This window comes from Salvelinus alpinus, chromosome 2 (genome assembly GCF_045679555.1).
Source record: "Salvelinus alpinus chromosome 2, SLU_Salpinus.1, whole genome shotgun sequence".
Classification (NCBI taxonomy): domain Eukaryota; kingdom Metazoa; phylum Chordata; class Actinopteri; order Salmoniformes; family Salmonidae; genus Salvelinus; species Salvelinus alpinus.
The window spans coordinates 109,252,395-109,272,606 of NC_092087.1; the positions used below are offsets into that span (position 1 = coordinate 109,252,395).

The 20,212-nt window shown below is 41.9% G+C and overlaps 1 protein-coding gene and 1 long non-coding RNA gene across 4 annotated transcripts in view; one reads left to right on the forward strand and one right to left on the reverse strand.

Moving 5' to 3' along the window:
* The window catches only part of LOC139550433 (uncharacterized), a 401,870-nt gene that overhangs the window by 76,609 nt on the left and 305,049 nt on the right, over window positions 1-20,212 (forward strand). The window lies entirely within an intron of this gene.
* The window catches only part of LOC139549547 (zinc finger protein 664-like), a 238,764-nt gene continuing 221,747 nt past the window's right edge, over window positions 3,196-20,212 (reverse strand). For 2 of the 3 annotated variants that reach the window (XM_071360167.1, XM_071360176.1), the window contains exon 2: window positions 3,196-6,237. In XM_071360167.1, coding sequence (XP_071216268.1) covers window positions 5,867-6,237 — 371 coding nt within the window. In that variant the 3' untranslated portion in view covers window positions 3,196-5,866. Of the gene's footprint in view, window positions 6,238-19,559; window positions 20,022-20,212 lie in introns of those variants that run through there. The other variant, XM_071360184.1, reaches the window with a different exon arrangement.

The following is a 20,212-nucleotide window of genomic DNA, read 5'->3' on the forward strand; positions in this document are numbered from 1 at the left end:
TCCCTACTACATCACACAGTTCAGTCTGGATCTGATTTATCTCTAGAGAAACTACAACTCCCTAATACATCTCTAGACTAGTTCCAGACACACCCTCTGGGCAGACAGGCCAAAGGCGCTTGCTTGCCCCAATTCAGGGAACCGTTGATGTACTTCAGAGGAACTGTGTCTAGAGTGATTTCCTGTTGTTTTGACACCTCACTGTAAAACTAGAATAACTATCTGTTGCTACAGAACGAGACGACCAATTCCCAGTTAGTCTGTGTCTCGTTCTCCACACACGGACACACACCAAGATCACGTGTTTTCTATATGCACAAGATAGTTTGACTATATAATGCTTCTGAACTCCTTGTGTCATCGAGCTCTCGGCCTTCCACCTCAGAGTGTAGGGCTGACCAGCTACATTATTGCAATTCTTATCAAATAAAGGTTGATTGTTTGAAGAAATGACAAAGTCTCTCCTGATTGGTTAGAATTTCCACCACAATGTGCAGTAGGCTTTTTCAATACCAACAATGATAGACCAGACTGAGTACAGAATGAATGACTGACTGCCCGGTTCAACATCAGTTCACCGTCTCACCTCATACTGTATTGGAGCAGCAGCAGCTGACTGCCCGGTTCAACATCAGTTCACCGTCTCACCTCATACTGTATTGCAGCAGCTGACTGCCCTGTTCAACATCAGTTCACCGTCTCACCTCATACTGTATTGGAGCAGCAGCAGCTGACTGCCCAGTTCACCGTCTCACCTCATACTGTATTGGAGCAGCAGCAGCTGACTGCCCGGTTCAACATCAGTTCACCGTCTCACCTCATACTGTATTGGAGCAGCAGCAGCTGACTGCCCGGTTCAACGTCAGTTCACCGTCTCACCTCATACTGTATTGGAGCAGCAGCAACTGACTGCTCGGTTCAACGTCAGTTCACGTCTCACCTCATACTGTATTGGAGCAGCAGCAGCTGACTGCCCAGTTCAACGTCAGTTCACCATCTCACCTCATACTGTATTGGAGCAGCAGCAGCTGACTGCCCGGTTCAACATCAGTTCACCGTCTCACCTCATACTGTATTGGAGCAGCAGCAGCTGACTGCCCAGTTCAACATCAGTTCACCGTCTCACCTCATACTGTATTGGAGCAGCAGCAGCTGACTTGATCGTTGATGCTAATCATCATGTTTGAATCTGAGAGTAAATAGAGCCGACTACAACTCTAAAAATGAAGGGTTCAACTGGAGTTGTTCTCAGATCCCCTAAGAACCGCAGGGTTCTTGGTCAATGAAAAACAGCCCCAAAAGGTTCTTCAAAGAACTTGTTAGAAGGTGGGTTCATCGAGGAACCTCCGTTGTTGCTGGACTTCTTCCGGGAACTTCGCAATTACAACTGAAAACGATGGTGGCAAGTTTGGATGCGACAACAGTTAAAAAGGTTAAGTTGGGTTGATGTTTGGCTATGAATATGTCTCGAAATCATTTATAACAATAATATAACATACTAATAATGAATAATGAAGTCAATTCTGGTTTTCTGTGAATAGCTTCCATAACGTTACTATAGCTAATTACCGTAAATATTAGAAAGCCGGGTTTGACCGTCGGCGTTGTTTGAGCTACAGTACAGTACCGTTATCTAGCTAGCTAACGTTATGTCCTAACTAGGCACAACTAGGTTTGGATTATTTCCCTGAACTATATTCTTTCCCATATATTGTATATCGTTTCCATAAAGCCAACATGGCTTTACACTCATTAACGTAAGTTTCCAATCTAGAGCGGTTCTCACTTTTGTGATAATGAACTAGCTAACGTTAACTAAGGACGGTGACCTGTCCAGACGAGATGTTACAACGAACTGAATCGTCAATGGAGGTCTTCCTCTTTATATAGCCTGCTACAGCATGCAATACTATTAACTCACAAGGGGGCATAACGTTACATGTAAAATACTATCCCATTTTGGAAACGTTACATGTACAATACTATCCCATTTTGGAAACGTAACATGGACAATACTATCCCATTTTGGAAACGTTACATGGACAATACCATCCCATTTTGGAAACGTTACATGGACAATATTATCCCATTTAGGAAACGTTACATGGACAATACTGTCCCATTTTGGAAACGTTACATGGACAATACTATCCCATTTAGGAAACGATACATGTACAATAATATCCCAATTTGGAAACGTTACATGTTCGCCCCCTTGTGGAGGGAAATTAATATCTTAGATGGTAGCTGTAGATGGGATTCAAATGCATAATGGTATTAATACAGTGTCTAGACTACCTCTTTTGTATAAATGCCCTTCAGAATCCAAACACAGTATTGCCACGCAGCAAAATGTTGCGTATAATCTTTCAAGTCAGCCTGATAAAATATTAAACAATTTGTGTACAAAGATATCTTGAAATGTGATATTAGGCCTGTATGGCAGTCTGTTACTGTATTGGCTAGTGCTTTCTCCAATATGTTCTTCTATTTTACATTACATTGTATGTCGATGCCATTTATCTTTCAATATTTATTTAATACATATATATGTTTTAATGCTTGTAAGACTATTCTTTGACACATTTTCTCTTCCTTTGAAATTCTTATAGGACAGAATATGGACACAATGCAATTGGGATCAAGAAGAAGGTACAGATATGTTGTAGGACAGCTGCATTTGAAGTGTACATTTAACCTACACAGCAGTCAATACAAACTGACATCTATTAGCTCACAAATGTGTGCAAATGTGTCCACACAGGAATACACACTCAGAGCCTCCTGACTGGGCCCTGTTTACACCTCCGCACAGGAATACACACTCAGAGCCTCCTGACTGGGCCCTGTTTACACCTCCACACAGGAATACACACTCAGAGCCTCCTGACTGGGCCCTGTTTACACCTCCACACAGGAATACACACTCAGAGCCTCCTGACTGGGCCCTGTTTACACCTCCAAGGTGCCCCCCTCACACAGGAATACACACTCAGAGCCTACAAGGCTTTTCTAAAAAGTGTGTGGTTCGCTCACCTCTTTTTTTAAAACTAGGTTTGAGATGATCTCTCGTATATATGGTGCACCATTTACCCAGGTTGTCAGGAGCGTCACCAAGTGAAGACTAACATCCCCATCGCCAAATGTGGTTCATTTCTTTATATCAAATGAGACAAACGTATCACACAAGTCAGAGATATTCTGAAACTAAATCTTTATTCACTTATTAATAAGGGAGCGGGTCAATACAATGCACACATATAAAGTGAATCAATTGAGTGCTCTACGATAATGATGGCTGGTTGACAAATGACCCCCAGATGATTCTTTGAGACACGAGACAAAAGTACAAAGATATTTTACAGCCAAGATACACCCCTTTCAACCTACATGACGAACAATAGATGTATAGAACGGGTCACAAGGTCAAGATTTGTATGAAAGATACTGTCTGCTGAGAGTTAGAAGTATCTGATGTAAAAACAGTACTCTGTGTAGAGACCAGGGTCTGGCCCTGGGGTCATCTCTCCCTGGTACCATATAGAACAGAAACATTAACTCATGATCTGGAATGCAGTCTCTTTAGGTTTTATCACCCTAAAGACACTGTAAAGGTCCTGTCAGTGTTATCTCCCAGAGGCCCATCCTCAGTAGAACACAATGGCTTCTCAGGAAAAAACAATGAAAATAAACAGGAATATTTAGTACACAAACATGAGGATAAAAAAACAATAATACCAACTTAAAGACTAATGAGCATCCTAAGGAAATGCCATTGATTAAAATATCCAATCCAAAAATATAAGCTTGTTTTTTAGGATGGGCTCTGAAAGTCACTAGACACTATGGGGGTGTCCAATGAAAGTTGACTAGTAACAACAACTGGGACCTAACAGACACCCAACCATGAGACCCACTAAATCTGTCCAAGAAGAGGCAAACAAGAGAAAAACCCACAATAAACTTAAAGACAGGAAGCAAACCAAAAAGGTGGAGCAACTAAAGGTGTTGACTCTCCACATCTATCAAGACAACTGGAGCACTGGGCCAGACACTCTTAAATAGAACCTGGACCAGCTCAGGTGAAACACCTTCCCACTAACGAGAAGACAAGCCAGCACAGGTGTAACACATACTGACTAACGAGGTAACACCAACCAGTGCGTCCTACGTGCTAACGAGCTAAAGTCCAACCTCAAAACATAAATGGAAAAACCAAAGACTAACTAACACCTTAAGAGTTTGCCACCAACAGAAAACAACTTCCATGTCACATTATAATCAACAACAATGCTTCACCATCACCAATATAAACATGGTGTCTGTCTAACAACAATTAAAAACAAGATTTATTTTCTCCACAAAGAAACCTAAAACTAGCTTCTAGAACTCTCGTCTTCCTAAAACTCACCAGCTTCTAGAACTCTCGTCTTCCTAAAACTCACTAGCTTCTAGAACTCTCGTCCCCTTGAAACGAGCACAAACAAAACTCATCTCCAATACGGAAAAACAGTCAAAATAAACTGTGATCCATGGCAATGCACTGGCTAAACGCAAAACACGAAACATTTTGACTGCACCCCTTGAGACAATCAGCAACCAGGTTGTTCTCACCACAGACATGTCTGATTTCAAGAGGAAACTCCTGCAATATCCGTAGTAACTTTCCACCTCACTGCAGAGCTTCTCTCTTTTTTCAGGGTTCACTAGATAGGCATGTTGTTGGATCTGGGCCCAGTCCCCAATGTCATGCTCTAGTACATTTGATTTGGCACATGTGAGAGTTAACCTTGATATTCTAAAAACACAATGTCAATATAATTGTCAGTTGGTTGCATAAATAATTATCATTACCAAATGTTACACGAAATGTAAATATGAAATATTTGGTTGCATAGTTGCTAGGTGGGATAGCCCAATGTCAAAACACAGTTTAACATGTTCAAATCAATAACCAATATGCAGAAACAGTTTGGGATCAATTGAAAACCTAACATGTGGTATATACACAAACATCTGCCACAATAATAATACTTTTTTAAAACAAGCTCCTTATAAACTGCACAAGCACCAGAAACGATGTTGTTTTGACAAGTAGAAATAAATCACTGATATCGATTAGGGGGGACATCAGGTTGTAGGTGCTGTTGAAACTAACACAACTAAACAAAACACATGGAAATGGGAGATATATTTTACCTCACTGGTTAGAGGACAACCTGCAGAAGACAGTCAGCTACATTTGTGGTGATGCATTTAAATTTAGGGGTCGCTAAACAAAGGAACGCAACACATGTCATAACTCATAAATATCATGTTGAAATCATTTGTGCGACAGGAGGTTGCACGTCCTGTTAAAACTAACAGCTCAAAAACCACATCTGGGAATAATGTGTACATCCCTGATTAGAGGACAATTTGTAGAAAATAGATCGCTACATTTTGAAGTGTTGCATTTTGATGCAAGTGGGTCACCAACATGGTAAGTGTAACACAGCTCTTTTTGTGTTAGTCACTTTTTGTTAAATCACATAAATAGTACTCTTCCAATTCAGAGCCTGGATTTTCCCCCTGAGGCTAATATCCATATCATGTTGAAATCAATAGAACAGGGGACAAACGTTTAGGGTTCTACATTGTGACATCATTAAAATACTCCTACTACAATGTTAAAACATTCTACATTGTGACATCATTAAAATACTCCTACTACAATGTTAAAACATTCTACATTGTGACATCATTAAAATACTCCTACTACAATGTTAAAACATTCTACATTGTGACATCATTAAAATACTCCTACTACAATGTTAAAACATTCTACATTGTGACATTAATTCATTGATATCATGAAACAACTCCTTCATGTATGTATTTTCTGATGTTTGATCAGATATCTTTTATCAGAGTATCTCTTCCCACATTGATCACAGCTATAAGGTTTCTCTCCTGTGTGTATTCTCTGGTGTACAGTCAGAGAGCAAGATCTACCAAAACTCTTCCCACATTGAACACAGCTATAAGGTTTCTCTCTTGTGTGTGTTCTCTGATGATTTTTAATGCCTGATGAGGTGAATCTCTTCCCACAATCAGAGCAGCAGTGAGTTCTCTTCCCTGTGGATCTCTGCAGGTGTTTATTGAGGTGTTCTGATCTGGAGAGACTCTTCTCTGCCTTTTTAGCATCATGAGGTTGTTGAGGCTCCCCAGAGGATCCAGGACAGTCACGTCTCTTTCCTGTGTGAATGACAAAGTCATACAGATGGTTAAAGGCCCACAACAGCAGAAATCCACTGTAAAAGGTGATGCCAACAGCGTAGCCATGATGTTGTACAACAATTGACGTCTGTAATGAATGTAATGATTTGACATTTGTCTTAAAATGAGCAAGAATAGTCATATATTGTCTTGTTTTCACATTAGTAGTAACATCTAAGATTGTAGACTAGAAATAAGTTATTCATGTTGTTGAAACTCTAAGCAGTGTGCCAGACGACTTTTGGTCTCCAATATAGGCCCCTTTCTGTGTTTCCTAAAATTGTATGAGGAAACCGATAGTTATGGATGTAGTATATCTGCCTGGAGCAAAAATGCTGAGCAAAGATTTTAGTTTTTCACAATGTATTCTGAATGGGAATGGGGGAAAACTCAGGGGAGTAACCTCCATTTCCAGGTTGCTTATGAGTGCATTTCACACTACTTTGGATTATAATTGTAAGGCTCGCTTGAATGTCCTGCTTAATTTAATGTTTGCTACAGTATTAAGAACTGCGTTAATGACAGTATCCATTTGGGTGGTTTCAATAAAGTTATGATTTTTTAAAAGTATTTTTTATTATTTTTTAATATTTTATTTTTGCATTTTCCAATTAACAACATTCAAGACAAACGTGAAAAGATATTAGACAACAATAGGACAAAGTGACAGTAACAGATGAGCGTAACAAAGAAAGTAAAAATCAAACAAATTATAATTATATATACAAACAAACATACAATAAAAAAAGATTATAATGAGACATTGGATCATATGGTCACCTGCTGTAGGCTACATATTATACATTACGTGTGAAACATTATATAAGGATAATATATAGATTAATTCAATGTGATGTGGGGCGAGATTCTCCATATAGTCAATAAAAGGTTGCCAAATTCTGTAGAATGTGTTTAACTTATTCCTCAAGCGGTAAGTGATTTTCTCCAGTGGGATACAACCATTAACTTCTGATAGCCACATTGCAACTGGCAGGGGGGAATCCAATTTCCATTTCAAGGCAATACATTTCTTGGCAATCGCTAGCAATATTTCTGTTAGCTTTATAGTATGGCTTTGCCTAAGATTGGTGTTAGTAAAGTTGCCCAGTAGACAGACCTCCGGGTCTAAAGGGAATGCAACCCCATGAATTGAGGATATGATATCGCATACCCCCTGCCAGAAATCGTGTAGTTTTGAACACTGCCAAGTGGAATGGAGGAATGTTCCTTCATCTGAGCCACATCTAAAACATAGGGAGGAGATATCAGGGTTGAACTTGTGCAGTCTAGATGGCGTGATATAGAGCTGATGGAGGAAATTAAACTGGATCAGTCTGTATCTGGAGTTCAGTGTGGATGTAACACCATTCCTGCATAGGTCACTCCATAGACCCTCATCAAGATCAATACCCAGATCTTTTTCCCATCTAAGTCGGGGTTTATCTAGCCCAGGCAGTGTTAGTCCTGACATAAGAGCATCGTAAACACGGGAAATGGTCTTGAACAGTGGTTGGTCTGCGTGGCAGAGTTGTTCAATAGGTGACATCTTAGGTAGGTTCCATTGTCCCTTGAGAGACACCCTAATAAAGTTTCGTAGTTGTAGGTAGCTAAAGAAGTCCCTGTTAGGCAAGTGGTATTTCTGTTTCAGCTGATCAAAAGACATAAGAACTCCCTCCTCGTAACAATGTTCCAGAAGAGTGATCCCCTTATCGGACCATGGTCTAAAGTTACTATTCTGGAAAAACATAGGAATCAATCTATTGTTCCATAAAGGGGTTTTAGGGGAAAGGAATCCCCCTCGTCCGAACAGCTCTTGCAGTTTGCACCATGCCAGGACAGAATGTATGATTAAAGGGTTGTCTGTGATGGTTTTTATAGATTTTCTGTCCCATTTGTAAAACAATTCTGCCCCAGTGTCATCGTTTACCTCAAGCTTTTCAATGTTCAACCATGAGGGAGAGGGACCCTTATCAAACCTCTGAGCCAGAAACCTAGACTGTGCTGCCCAGTAGTACATTCTAAAATTGGGGAGGTTTAAGCCTCCTTGACTGTAATCCAGGGTCAGTTTATCCAGGCCAACCCTAGGGGTTTTGCCGTGCCAGATAAACCGTCTGGTCATCTTGTCGAGAGAGGAAAAGAATGCTGCGGGGACAGGGATAGGGAGAGATTGAAACAGATATAGACATCTGGGCAGGACATTCATTTTAATTACATTGACTCTACCCAGTAGAGTGAGAGGTAAGTCCATCCATTTACAAAGGTCACCCTCCACCTTTTGTAACAAACTGGCCAGATTGAGTTGATAGAGGTTGTTCAGGTTACCATCCACCATTATGCCCAAATATGTGAAGCCCATAGGCGACCATCTAAAAGGAAACTTGTGCTTGATGGTATGATGGTCAAAGACAGACAACGGTAAGATTTCGCTTTTATCTAAATTGACCTTATATCCAGAGAAAGAACTATAACACTGTAGTAGGATCTGCAAGTGAGAGAGGGAGTGTTCTGGGTTTGTTAGAAATAAGATAAGGTCGTCCGCAAAGAGTGATAATTTATGGGTATGGGGGCCCACCTCAAAGCCATGTATGTCAGGGCACGTTCTAATAGCCTCAGCCAACGGTTCGATGGCGAGGGCAAAGAGGTGGGGGCTAATTGGGCAACCTTGTCTGTTCCCCCTATAGAGAGGGAAAGAGGAGGAAGTAATCCCGTTGGTAGCAATCCTAGCTTTAGGAGATTTGTAGAGTGATTTTATCAAATTTACAAACACGGTGACTAAACCAAACTTTTCCAAGACGCGGAAGAGGTATGGCCATTCAACCCTATCAAAGGCCTTTTCAGCATCGAGGGAGACTGCGACACTAGGTATTTTGTTTTTGTTAGCAAGGTGAATTATATCAAAGAACCTTCTGAGATTATTGGAGGACAATCTATTAATTATGAAGCCAGTCTGATCTGGGTTGACCAACAGGGGAAGACATGACTCCAGTCTCTTAGATAGCATCTTGGTGACCAGTTTACAATCTGTGTTAAGGAGAGAGATTGGTCTATATGAGGCGCACTTTAGTGGATTTTTCCCTTTCTTGTGGATTACAGTAATTACTGCTTGAGAGAAAGACTCTGGAAAGTAGTTGTCTTCCCTGGCTTTTTTAAGTACCTCCATAAGGTAGGGGACCAACAGCTCCCTAAATTCTTTATAGAACTCTGGAGGGAAGCCATCCTCCCCAGGAGATTTATTAGAAGGTAAGGATTTAATGGCCTCCAACAATTCAGGAACTGAGAAGTGTTCACTCAGGCGCTCGCTGTCTTCCCCTGACAGGCATGGGAGGTTGAGAGAGGCGAGAAAGGAGTCGATCTCTGATAGATCATCGCTTGATTGGGAAGTGTAGAGGTCTTCATAGTATTTCTTAAAAGTATTATTAATTTCAGTAGGGTCGAAAGATATCTCATTAGTAAGAGTTTCTATAGCATTAATTGTCCTCTTACTTTCCTCTGCTTTCAGTTGCCATGCTAATACTTTGTGAGCTTTCTCTCCAAGCTCGTAATAACGCTGTTTTGATTTAGTGATGGCCCTCTCAGCTTGATATGTGTACAGAATATTATATTTCAGTTTTTTATTTACCAAAAGCCTGTATAGATCTTTAGTCGGGCCTCTTTGGTAGGTTTTCTCTAGCTCTGAGATTTCAGATTCAAGGGCACTCAGTTCCGCACCGTGTTTTCTCTTCAGCCCTTTAGTATAGGAAATGAGCTGTCCCCTCAGATAGGCCTTCAATGTGTCCCAAAGAATGAAACTGTCAGGAGCGGAGGGTTTGTTTGTCAAAGTGAAAATATTGATCTGCTCTTTGATGAATGCACAAAATTCAGGTTGCTTTAGGAGTGTAGAATTTAGTCTCCATCTATACGCTCCATTTACCTTGGTAGGAATGGAGATTGATAATACCAGGGGAGAATGGTCACTAAGCAATCTGGGGAGATACTCGACATCTAACACTCTATGAAACAGTTGTGTCGATATTAAAAAGTTATCTATGCGTGTGTGTGTCTTGTGTGGGTGTGAATAAAAAGAGTAGTCCCTATCCTGTGGGTGCAACTGTCTCCAGATGTCTAGTAAATTGAGATCTTTCATGAATGACATGGTGAGCTTGCTGGCTTTGGTAAGAAGTGAGGGTTTATCAGAGGACCTATCAAGAACTGTATCTAGACAAAAATTAAAATCTCCTCCAACCAGTAACCATCCTGGTGGTGCTTGAGCAACCTGAAGGAAGACATTCTGAATAAACATATGGTCATCGAAGTTAGGAGCATAGATATTCAATAGGGTCCAAGACTCTGAAAACATATGCCCCTGCACCAAAACAAACCTGCCAGAGGGATCAGAGATGGTGTTGTTGACGCAGAAGGGGATGTGTCTACTTATCAAAATTGCAGTTCCTCTTGCTTTGGAGTTAAAAGAGGACGCAACAACTTGTCCTACCCATTCCCTCTTCAATTTCTTGTGTTCACTGGCTGTGAGATGTGTTTCTTGTAAAAACACAATGTCAGCCTTTAATTTCTTAAGGTATGTATAGACTCTCTTCCTTTTAAATCGGGTTGTTAAGGCCTTTTACGTTGAATGTGACATATTTTAGTGGATTAAGCATAGTTGGGTTACAAATATGTAACTGAATGGAAATCTATCATATGTAGATAGTAAGGAAATGTTTCAACTTTGGTTTTAACACAGAAGTGACCTATGTGTCTCTTTAGGAAGGAAACAATAAACATAGAAAAAAGGGGAAAAAAATAAAGAATCCCACCCACCCCGATTGTTAGACTAAAACCACAATCCCAACAATCAAACATGAATACACTTGTAGAGATACGTTGCTGCTCGCTTTCCATCTTGCTCTTACTAGCTAAACCTTGGCGTAAACTAAAACCTGCGAGCTCTCTAAGTTGAAAACAAACGTTGTGAATAGACATTTATGGCTGAATATTTACTGCCCACGGTAAGGGCTGCTTGAGTCTCTTTTCGAAAGATTAACATAAATGAGGGGGAAAGCAGTGGGCCTAAACCCACTTATTTGCTTCGCCCAGCGATATGGACTAAACCAAAATATACTCTCCTGTAAATGTAATAGAACTCACCCCGGAAAGGTACGGTTAGTTGAAAATGTACAAATCAATTATAGCGACCGGAGGATATCAGCGGTTCAGTCCGGATAAGAGAAAACAAACAAACTGCATCTTATCCCCCAAAGAGACCGTCCTGGCTCAGACGTTGCTCAGTTCTTTGAGAAAAGTGTACACTTCTCCCGGTGTGTTGAAGAGATGGCTTCGGCCTTTGTACTGAACTTTCATCCGCGCAGGGTGGATGAGGTAGCCGATGATGTTCTTCTCCTTCAGTGCTTTGGCGGCAGGTCTGAACTGCTTGCGACGTCTTGCGAGATCCGCGCTCATATCCGGGAAAAGGCTGACCCTCTTGCCATCAATGGTTATGTCCCCTTTGGCTCTTGCGAGTTGCAGTACCTTCTCTCTGTCTTGGAAACGGAGGAACCTGATCAGGACGGCCCGTGGGGGCTCATCTGGCCGGGGTTTCGGCGCTGATGTTCTGTGGGCGCGTTCGATTTCCAGTGGCTTGGTGAAGTTGATTGTGCCTAGGACATCCGGGATCCATTGAGTGAAGAAACGGACCGGGTCACGGCCCTCGCTGTCCTCTTTCAATCCCACCACACGGATATTACTACGTCTGCTCTGGTTCTCCATCTGATCTACCTTGTTTTTTAGGTAGGCATTGTCCTTTTGCAGTTGTATCAAGACCTGGTCATGTCGAGCGATGGTGTCTTCAACTGTGCTAATGCGCAACTCTGCCTCAGTCGTTCTCAAAAGGAGATCATTCATGGAGGATTTCAGGTCGTCAATGGAAGAATGGAGTTCAGCCGTTTTCTTATCGATTTTCATAGAAAGACCTTTGTTACCATCCTGAATTTCCCGGAGGAGAGTAGCCAGCATGTCGGCAGGCTCGCAAGAGGCCGAGAGCAACAGTCTGGAACTGTCGTTTGAGTTATGAGGGCTAATGCTAATCTTGCTAGCTGTAGCGTTATCGTTATCTTGGGAATCAACAACGTTTTGGTCGTCCTTCTTGCCTCTCGGTCGGAGGTCCATGGCTCTTTGGGAAGGTAAGTACTTGAAAATTTATCAGCCGATGTTAGGATATTGTTTCAACGCTGTTATTTAGGTAATAATAGAATAACTTTGAAGAGCTCGGTTTGTCAACGTCTGCTCAGCTCCGCGGCATCACGTGCTCCCTCTTTTAAAGTATTTTTAATAAAATTTCGTTTTTCACCTTTATTTAACCAGGTAGGCCAGTTGAGAACAAGTTCTCATTTACAACTGCGACCTGGCCAAGATAAAGCAAAGCAGTGCGACAAAAAAACAACAGAGTTACACGTGGGATAAACAAACGTACAGTCAATAACACAATAGAAAAATCTATATACAGTGTGTGCAAATGGAGTAAGGAGGCACGGTAATAAATAGGCCATAGTAACGAAGTAATTACATTTTTTACATTACATTTTACAAATTAACACTGGAGTGACAGATGTGCAGATGATGATGTGCAAAAGAGCAAAAAAAGTACATTTAAAAACATGGGGATGAGGTAGGCAGTTGGATGGGCTATTTACAGATGGGCTGTGTACAGAGTCTAGTTACAGTAGGTTGTAACTCTCTAGGTCATGCCAGTAGGTTACAGTAGGCAATTGGATGGGCTATTTACAGATGGGCTGTGTACAGCTGCAGCGAGCGGTACGCTGCTCAGATAGCTGATGCTTAAAGTTAGTGAGGGAGATATAAGTCTCCAACTTCAGCCATTTTTGCAATTCGTTCCAGTCATTGGCAGCAGAGAGCTGGAAGGAAAGGCGGCCAAAAGAGGTGTTGGCTTTGGTGATGACCAGTGAGATATACCTCCTGGAGCGCGTGCTATGGGTGGGTGTTGCTATGGTGACCAGTGAGCTGAGTTAAGGCGGCCTTGCAAAGACTTATAGATGACCTGGAGCCAGTGGGTTTGGCGACGAATATGTAGCGAGGACAAGCCAACGAGAGCATACAAGTCGCAGTGGTGGGTGGTATATGGGGCTTTGGTGACAAAACGGATGGCACTGTGATACTCAGCAAACTGGATGCAGTGTAGAGTATTGGAGGCTATTTTGTAAATTACATCGCCGAAGTCAAGGATCGGTAGGATAGTTTTACGAGGGTATGTTTGGCAGCGTGAGTGAAGGACGCTTTGTTGCAAAATAGGAAGCCGATTCTAGATTTAATTTGGGATTGGAAATGCTTAATATTAGTCTGGAAGGAGAGTTTACAGTCTAGCCAGACACCTAGGTATTTATAGTTGTCCACATATTCTAAGTCAGAACCGTCCAGAGTAGTGATGCTGGACGGGCGGGTGCGGGCAGCGATAGGTTGAAGAGCATACAATTAGTTTTACTAGCGTTTAAGAGCAGTTGTAGGCCATGGAAGGAGTGTTGTATGGCATTGAAGCTCGTTTGGAGGTTTGTTAACACAGTGTCCAAAGAAGGGCCAGATGTATACAGAATGGTGTGGTCTGCGTAGAGGTGGATCAAGGAATCACCCGCAGCAAGAGCAACATCATTGGTATATAGAGAGAAAAGAGTCGGTCCGAGAATGGAACCCTGTGGTTCCCCCATAGAGACTGCCAGAGCTCCAGACAACAGGCCCTCCGATTTGACATACTGAACTCTGTCTGAGAAGTGGGTGAACCAAGCGAGTCAGTCATTTGAGAAACCAAGGCTATTGAGTCTGCCGATAAGAATATGGTGATTGACAGAGTCGAAAAGCCTTGGTCAGGTTGATGAAGACGGCTGCACAGTACTGTATTTTATCGATGGTGGTTATGATATCGTTTTGTACCTTGAGCGAGGCTGAGGTGCACCCGTGACCAGCTCGGAAACGGGATTACACAGCGGAGAAGGTACGGTGGGATTCGAAATGGTCAGTGATCTGTTTGTCAACTTGGCTGTCGAAGACTTTGAAAAGGCAGTGCAGGATGGATATAGGTCTGTAACAGTTTGGGTCTAGATTGTCACACCCTTTGAAGAGGGGGATGACCGCGGAAGCGTTCCAATCTTTAGGAATCTTAGACGATACTAAAGAGAGGTTGAACAGACTAGTAATAGGGGTTGCCACAATGGCGGCGGATAATTTTAGAAAGAGAGGGTCCAGCTTGTCTAGCCCAGCTGATTTGTACGGGTCCAGGTTTTGCAACTCTTTCAGAACATCAGCTATCTGGATTTGGGTGAAGGAGAAGCTGGGGAGGCTTGGGGAAGTAGCTGAGGGAGGTGCGGAGCTGTTGGCTGGGGTTGGGGTAGCCAGGAGGAAAGCATGGCCAGCCATAGAGAAATGCTTATTGAAACTCTCGATTATCGTGGATTTATCAGTGGTGACAGTGTTTCCTAGCCTCAGTGCAGTGGGCAGCTGAGATTAGGTGCTCTTATTCTCCATGGACTTTACAGTGTCCCACAACTTTTTGGAGTTAGAGCTACAAGATGCAAATTTCTGTTCGAAAAAGCTTGCATTTGCTTTCCTAACTGACTGTGTGTATTGGTTCCTGACTTCTCTGAAAAGTTGCATATCGCGGGGACTATTCGATGCTCGTGCAGTACGCCACAGGATGTTTCTGTGCTGGTCGAGGGAAGTAAGGTCTGGAGTGAACCAAGGGCTATATCTGTTCTTAGTTCTACATTTCTTGCTTATTTAAGATGGTGAGGAATTTACTTTTAAAGAACAACCAGGCATCCTCTACCGACGGGAGGATACCAGGATACCTGGGCCAGGTCGATTAGAAAGGCCTGCTTGCAGAAGTGTTTTAGGGAGCGTTTGACAGTGATGAGGGGTGATCGTTTGATCGTTATCTAACTTCTCTAGGATAGGGGCCAGCAATTTCACGTTTGGATAAAAAGCATACCCAAATTCAACTGCCAGTTACTCATCCCCAGAAGATAAGATATGCATATTATTAGTAGATTTGGATAGAAAACACTCTGAAGTTTCTAAAAATGTTTGAATCATGCCTGTGTGTATAACAGAACTTATTTAGCAGGCGAAACCCCGAGGACTTTGCAGGCCATCTATGCAGTAGATTGCAACTCCTCCCCCTTTGGCAGTTCTATCTTGACGGAAAATGTTGTATATGGGGATAGAAATTTCCACATTTTTGGTGGCCTTCCTAAGCCAGGATTCAGACACAGCAAGGACATCAAGGTTGGCGGAGTGTGCTAAAGCAGTGAGAAAAACAAACTTAGGGAGGAGGCTTCTGATGTTAACATGCATGAAACCAAGGCTTTTACGGTTACAGAAGTCAACAATTGAGAGTGCCTGGGGACACACAGGGCCTGGGTTAACCTCTACATCACCCGAGGAACAGAGGAGTAGGATGAGGGTACGGCTAAAGGCTATCAGAACTGGTCGTCTAGTGTGGTGTGAACAGAGAATAAAAGGAGCATAATGTAATGTACAGACAGGGGTATGGTAGGGTGCGGGTACAGTGGAGGTAAACCTAGGCATTGAGTGACGATAAGAGAGGTTGGATCTCTGGAGGCACCAGTTATGCAAGGTGAGGTCACCGCATGTGTGGGAAGTGGGACAAAAGAGTTCTCTGAGGCATGTTGAGTGGGACTAGGGGCTACGCAGTAAAACAAAACAATGATAACTACCCTAAACAACAGTATACAAGGGAAATTGACATTAGAGAGACATAATCACAGGTGTTGATTGGGAGAGCTAGCTAAGACAACGGGTAAGACAACAGTTAATCAGCTAAGACAACAACAGGTAAATTGGCAGTGGCAATTCTAGAATGTACTATATAGCCTAGTAACCTGGTTAAACTAAAATGTTGACATCATGGATGAATTCTAGAATACACTATATATCCTAGAAACCTGGTTAAACTATCATTATGACATCATGGATGGATTCTAGAATATACTATAGAGCCTAGAAACCTGTTTAAACTATCATTATGACATCATGCATGGCCAGTCCTTGTATTCATAGTGTAGTGAATTCAGGGGGTAGCCCTGAGCTGAACTCAAACCTGGGTCCAGCGACTGTCAAGCCAACACCTTATAACTGTTATGCCAAGATGTCTGAACTTCTTGACGAGGTCGCTAGTTGTTGGGTTACGGTTGCTACAATAGCTTTCTCTATGATTTTGAGAGTGGTTACACTTCTCCTTCCCCCATCCCTCAGCTGTTTACCAAACCAAGTCTCTGGGCAGCCATTTTGTTGCTGTTTAAAAAAAAACACACAACCCAGCAATCTGCAGTTCAAACAATAACAAATCTGTCATTCCACCACTGTTTTGGTAATAAAATGATTATGGGGTTGGAGAAATGTAACTAGAGACAGACAGACCTATGGATGCAAGGACTGACCATCCATGATATCAACATTATAGTTTTAACCATGTTGAGGCTATACAGTGTTGATTTACATTGTTTCTAAACATTGGAGTAAAACATCTTATTTGGGGTTCTGATGGGGTAAACAGTTTAACTAAGCTCATGAGGCATGTGTTATATTCTCCAAGAATCAATGGCTATAAATAAATAATTTAAAAGTCACAATATGGATGTAGCAATTGCAGATTTCCGCTTTAACACCAAACATCAGTTCAACAACTGCAGAGTTTGTGCCTCTGTTTTTAAGACAGTACTTACTAGTGTTAATCAGGGAACGGTTTCTCAAAACCATCTTATGGCTAAATTCATCGTTAGAACCATTGGATGCCTTAAGATGCGTTTGGGAAACCAGGCCCAGATATCCAGGTCCCTCCTCTTCCTCCTCCTCCTTTTTCGATGTAACAGTCATCTCTTCCTCCTCCTCTTTCACTCCATAAACTGCATCCTCCTCCTCTTTCACTCTGAACGCGTCTTCCTCTTCTTTCACAGTAACAGCCCCACCCTCTACTTCTTGCTTTACTGTGATATCCTCCTCTCCTTTAGCACGAGAGTAGCTTAGTGACCGCATGGTCGGGGATGTTAGCTAGCTAGGCTAATGCTAACTTAACCAGCCCGCTAGCTGACTAATAACAACACCGTAAATATGAAATTAAATCGGATTACTAACTAGGCGACAGAAGTGGGTTTAAAACACAGTGGCTAATATACTTTAAAGCGTCTAAAGAGCTATATTGGTTCGGCTATTTTGTCTAGCAAGCTACCGAGGTGGCTGACTTACTATTGTTGCTGCTGCTGAAAGACGCGTTCGGTCCACTAGATTATACGTCACACCAACAGCATAACCTTAAAGTCGCAGACCGCCATCTGCTGACTGGAGTGGGTAACGCAGTTGAGTAAAATTAATATTTTATCTTCAGACAACAAGTTAAAATGTATAAAGTTGACATTACATCATAAAATCCACGTTTTAAATCATACATTAGCAATTTATGTTTTAGGAACTACTGTTGTTGGTTTGGTGTCAAGTAAGCCTCTCTTTATATGTTATTTGCCAAATCCCAGTTTTCCATGTGGGTTTTATGCTAAAGTTCCCTCTTTCAAGTTGGTATCTAACTGGAAAATGCATCTTCTTTAGGAGTGCTATTTTTACCCTGTCGACTACTGATCATTCATCCACACTGTGTGTCTCATCAATGCAGGTCATTTATGACAAATGTATAAAGTACATGTTTTATAAACTCATGAACACCAGCCAGTTTATTAGCCCGGTTTTGTTAGTTTAGATGTATTATACTTCCTCGCCACCAGAGGGGGACATTGAGTAAATCTTCAGGTTAATTTGATATATTTTGATAGTAAAATGGATGACAGTTTATTCTGATGTAGTGAATATGAGACACATGGAAACAATGTATTCATTTTATTATAGTAAATTAGGAATTAGTAGGAATTGTTAAATCCACTATACGATCACAATGACTTTGATAGACATTTCAATATTTTTTTTGTTCGAATATTATAGGGCAGATTAATGGAGAATTGCTGTGGGAGTGCTATTTATATCCCGTCACTACTGATCATTCATCCATACTGTGTGTGTCCCATCATTGCAGCTTTGGAAATAAATGAACTATCCATCTATTGCTCCTTCCTGTGTTGACTCACTGACTTGAGAGACCAGGAAGGTCACACTAGCTCGATAGGTTGATATCTAGCTCAAGCTTCACCTCATGCTTTTCATTAACTGTGTGGTTGTGTTATCTAGTGGGAACCTGTTAGCACGGTGGGCTCTGGTGCCTTCTTGCCGTGGGCTCAAAATGACAGAGGAAATCAACCTACTTGCTCCTTTTTGTTTTGTCAACTTTTCGATATGGATGTTATGTTTGATACCGGAGGTATCATTGAATTGAATTGAATCATTGCATTGAAAGCAGTAAACTTTTTTTGTGTTGATGCCTGTATCACTTTATCAGCAGCACGTGATCAATGACGTCTGAAGCTTCGTTTCATCGAACAACCACCTGATTGGTTTGGTATTGGGCTGGTTCGACACTGCAGGCGACTGACTGATCTACAAATCACCTTACATCATAAATAACTACTCATTATTATTTATAAATCAGTCAGCCAGTCACCATTTACCCACAATGCAGCATGGATTTGATGCTCTCAAACACGGCCAGTGGTTTAATATATGACATAATGGCTACGCTGCTACGTGCTACGGTGTGGGACGTCATCTATAATAATGACATAAAGGCTATGCTGCTACGTGCTACGGTGTGGGATGTCATCTATAATAATGACATAAAGGCTATGCTGCTACGGTGTGGGATGTCATCTATAATAATGACATAAAGGCTATGCTGCTACGGTGTGGGATGTCATCTATAATAATGACATAAAGGCTATGCTGCTACGGTGTGGGATGTCATCTATAATAATGACATAAAGGCTATGCTGCTACGGTGTGGGATGTCATCTATAATAATGACATAAAGGCTATGCTGCTACGGTGTGGGATGTCATCTATAATAATTTATCTGTTATAAATTCTGTGTTGCTCAAAGCCTTGAGTAATGAACCTATTTTTGAGACTATTGGCTGGAAAGCGTCAATGCTTCAGGAAGCTTTGTTTCACCATCATGGAATCTATCTATTTTGGATGTTGGGGATTTTCCCTGCCATCATTCTGTATGTCTCTTTTGTTCTGCAGTCATGTTTTAGTTGGGTTTTGTTAGTTGGGTTCTAACTGGTCTCCATTAGTTGTGCTCCAGCTTGCTGACCATAGTGTCACGAACCGGCTCGAAGACCGTGACAAAAAGTGAGACAACGTGGAGATAAAGAATAACAAAATATATTTATTAACTGAAGTAAAGTAAATACAATTAACACTGCTGTGTGTTTAGTCAGTAGTGTAAGTGATTGGTCACATGTTTTTCATGTGATAATGAGGGGTGTTGAAAGGTGCCAACAGAAACAACCAAAATCTGTCTGTGTCTGCATGGAGAGAGTCTCCTCAACGACTGGGGAAGAGGTGCATTTATCCTGGGACATACCAGAGCCCAAACAACCAAAATCTGTCTGTGTCTGCATGGAGAGAGTCTCCTCAATGACTGGGGAAGAGGTGCATTTATCATGGGACACACCCGAGCCCAAACAACCAAAATCTGTCTGTGTCTGCATGGAGAGAGTCTCCTCAATGACGGGGGAAGAGGTGCATTTATCCTGGGACACACCCGAGCCCAGGTGTGTCCCATTTCACTGAAGACCCTCCCGGCTCCGCCCACCGACATCCTATTAAGGAAAACAAGAGCAAAGAGAAATAATTCTGCAGACAGAGTGGGAGGGTCGTCACAGCAGTCTGGTGATATACCAGGGACTATGCATGCAGTTAGGTTTGTATGCAGTCTGGTGATATACCAGGGACTGAGGATGCAGTCTGGTGATATACCAGGGACTGAGGATGCAGTCTGGTGATATACCAG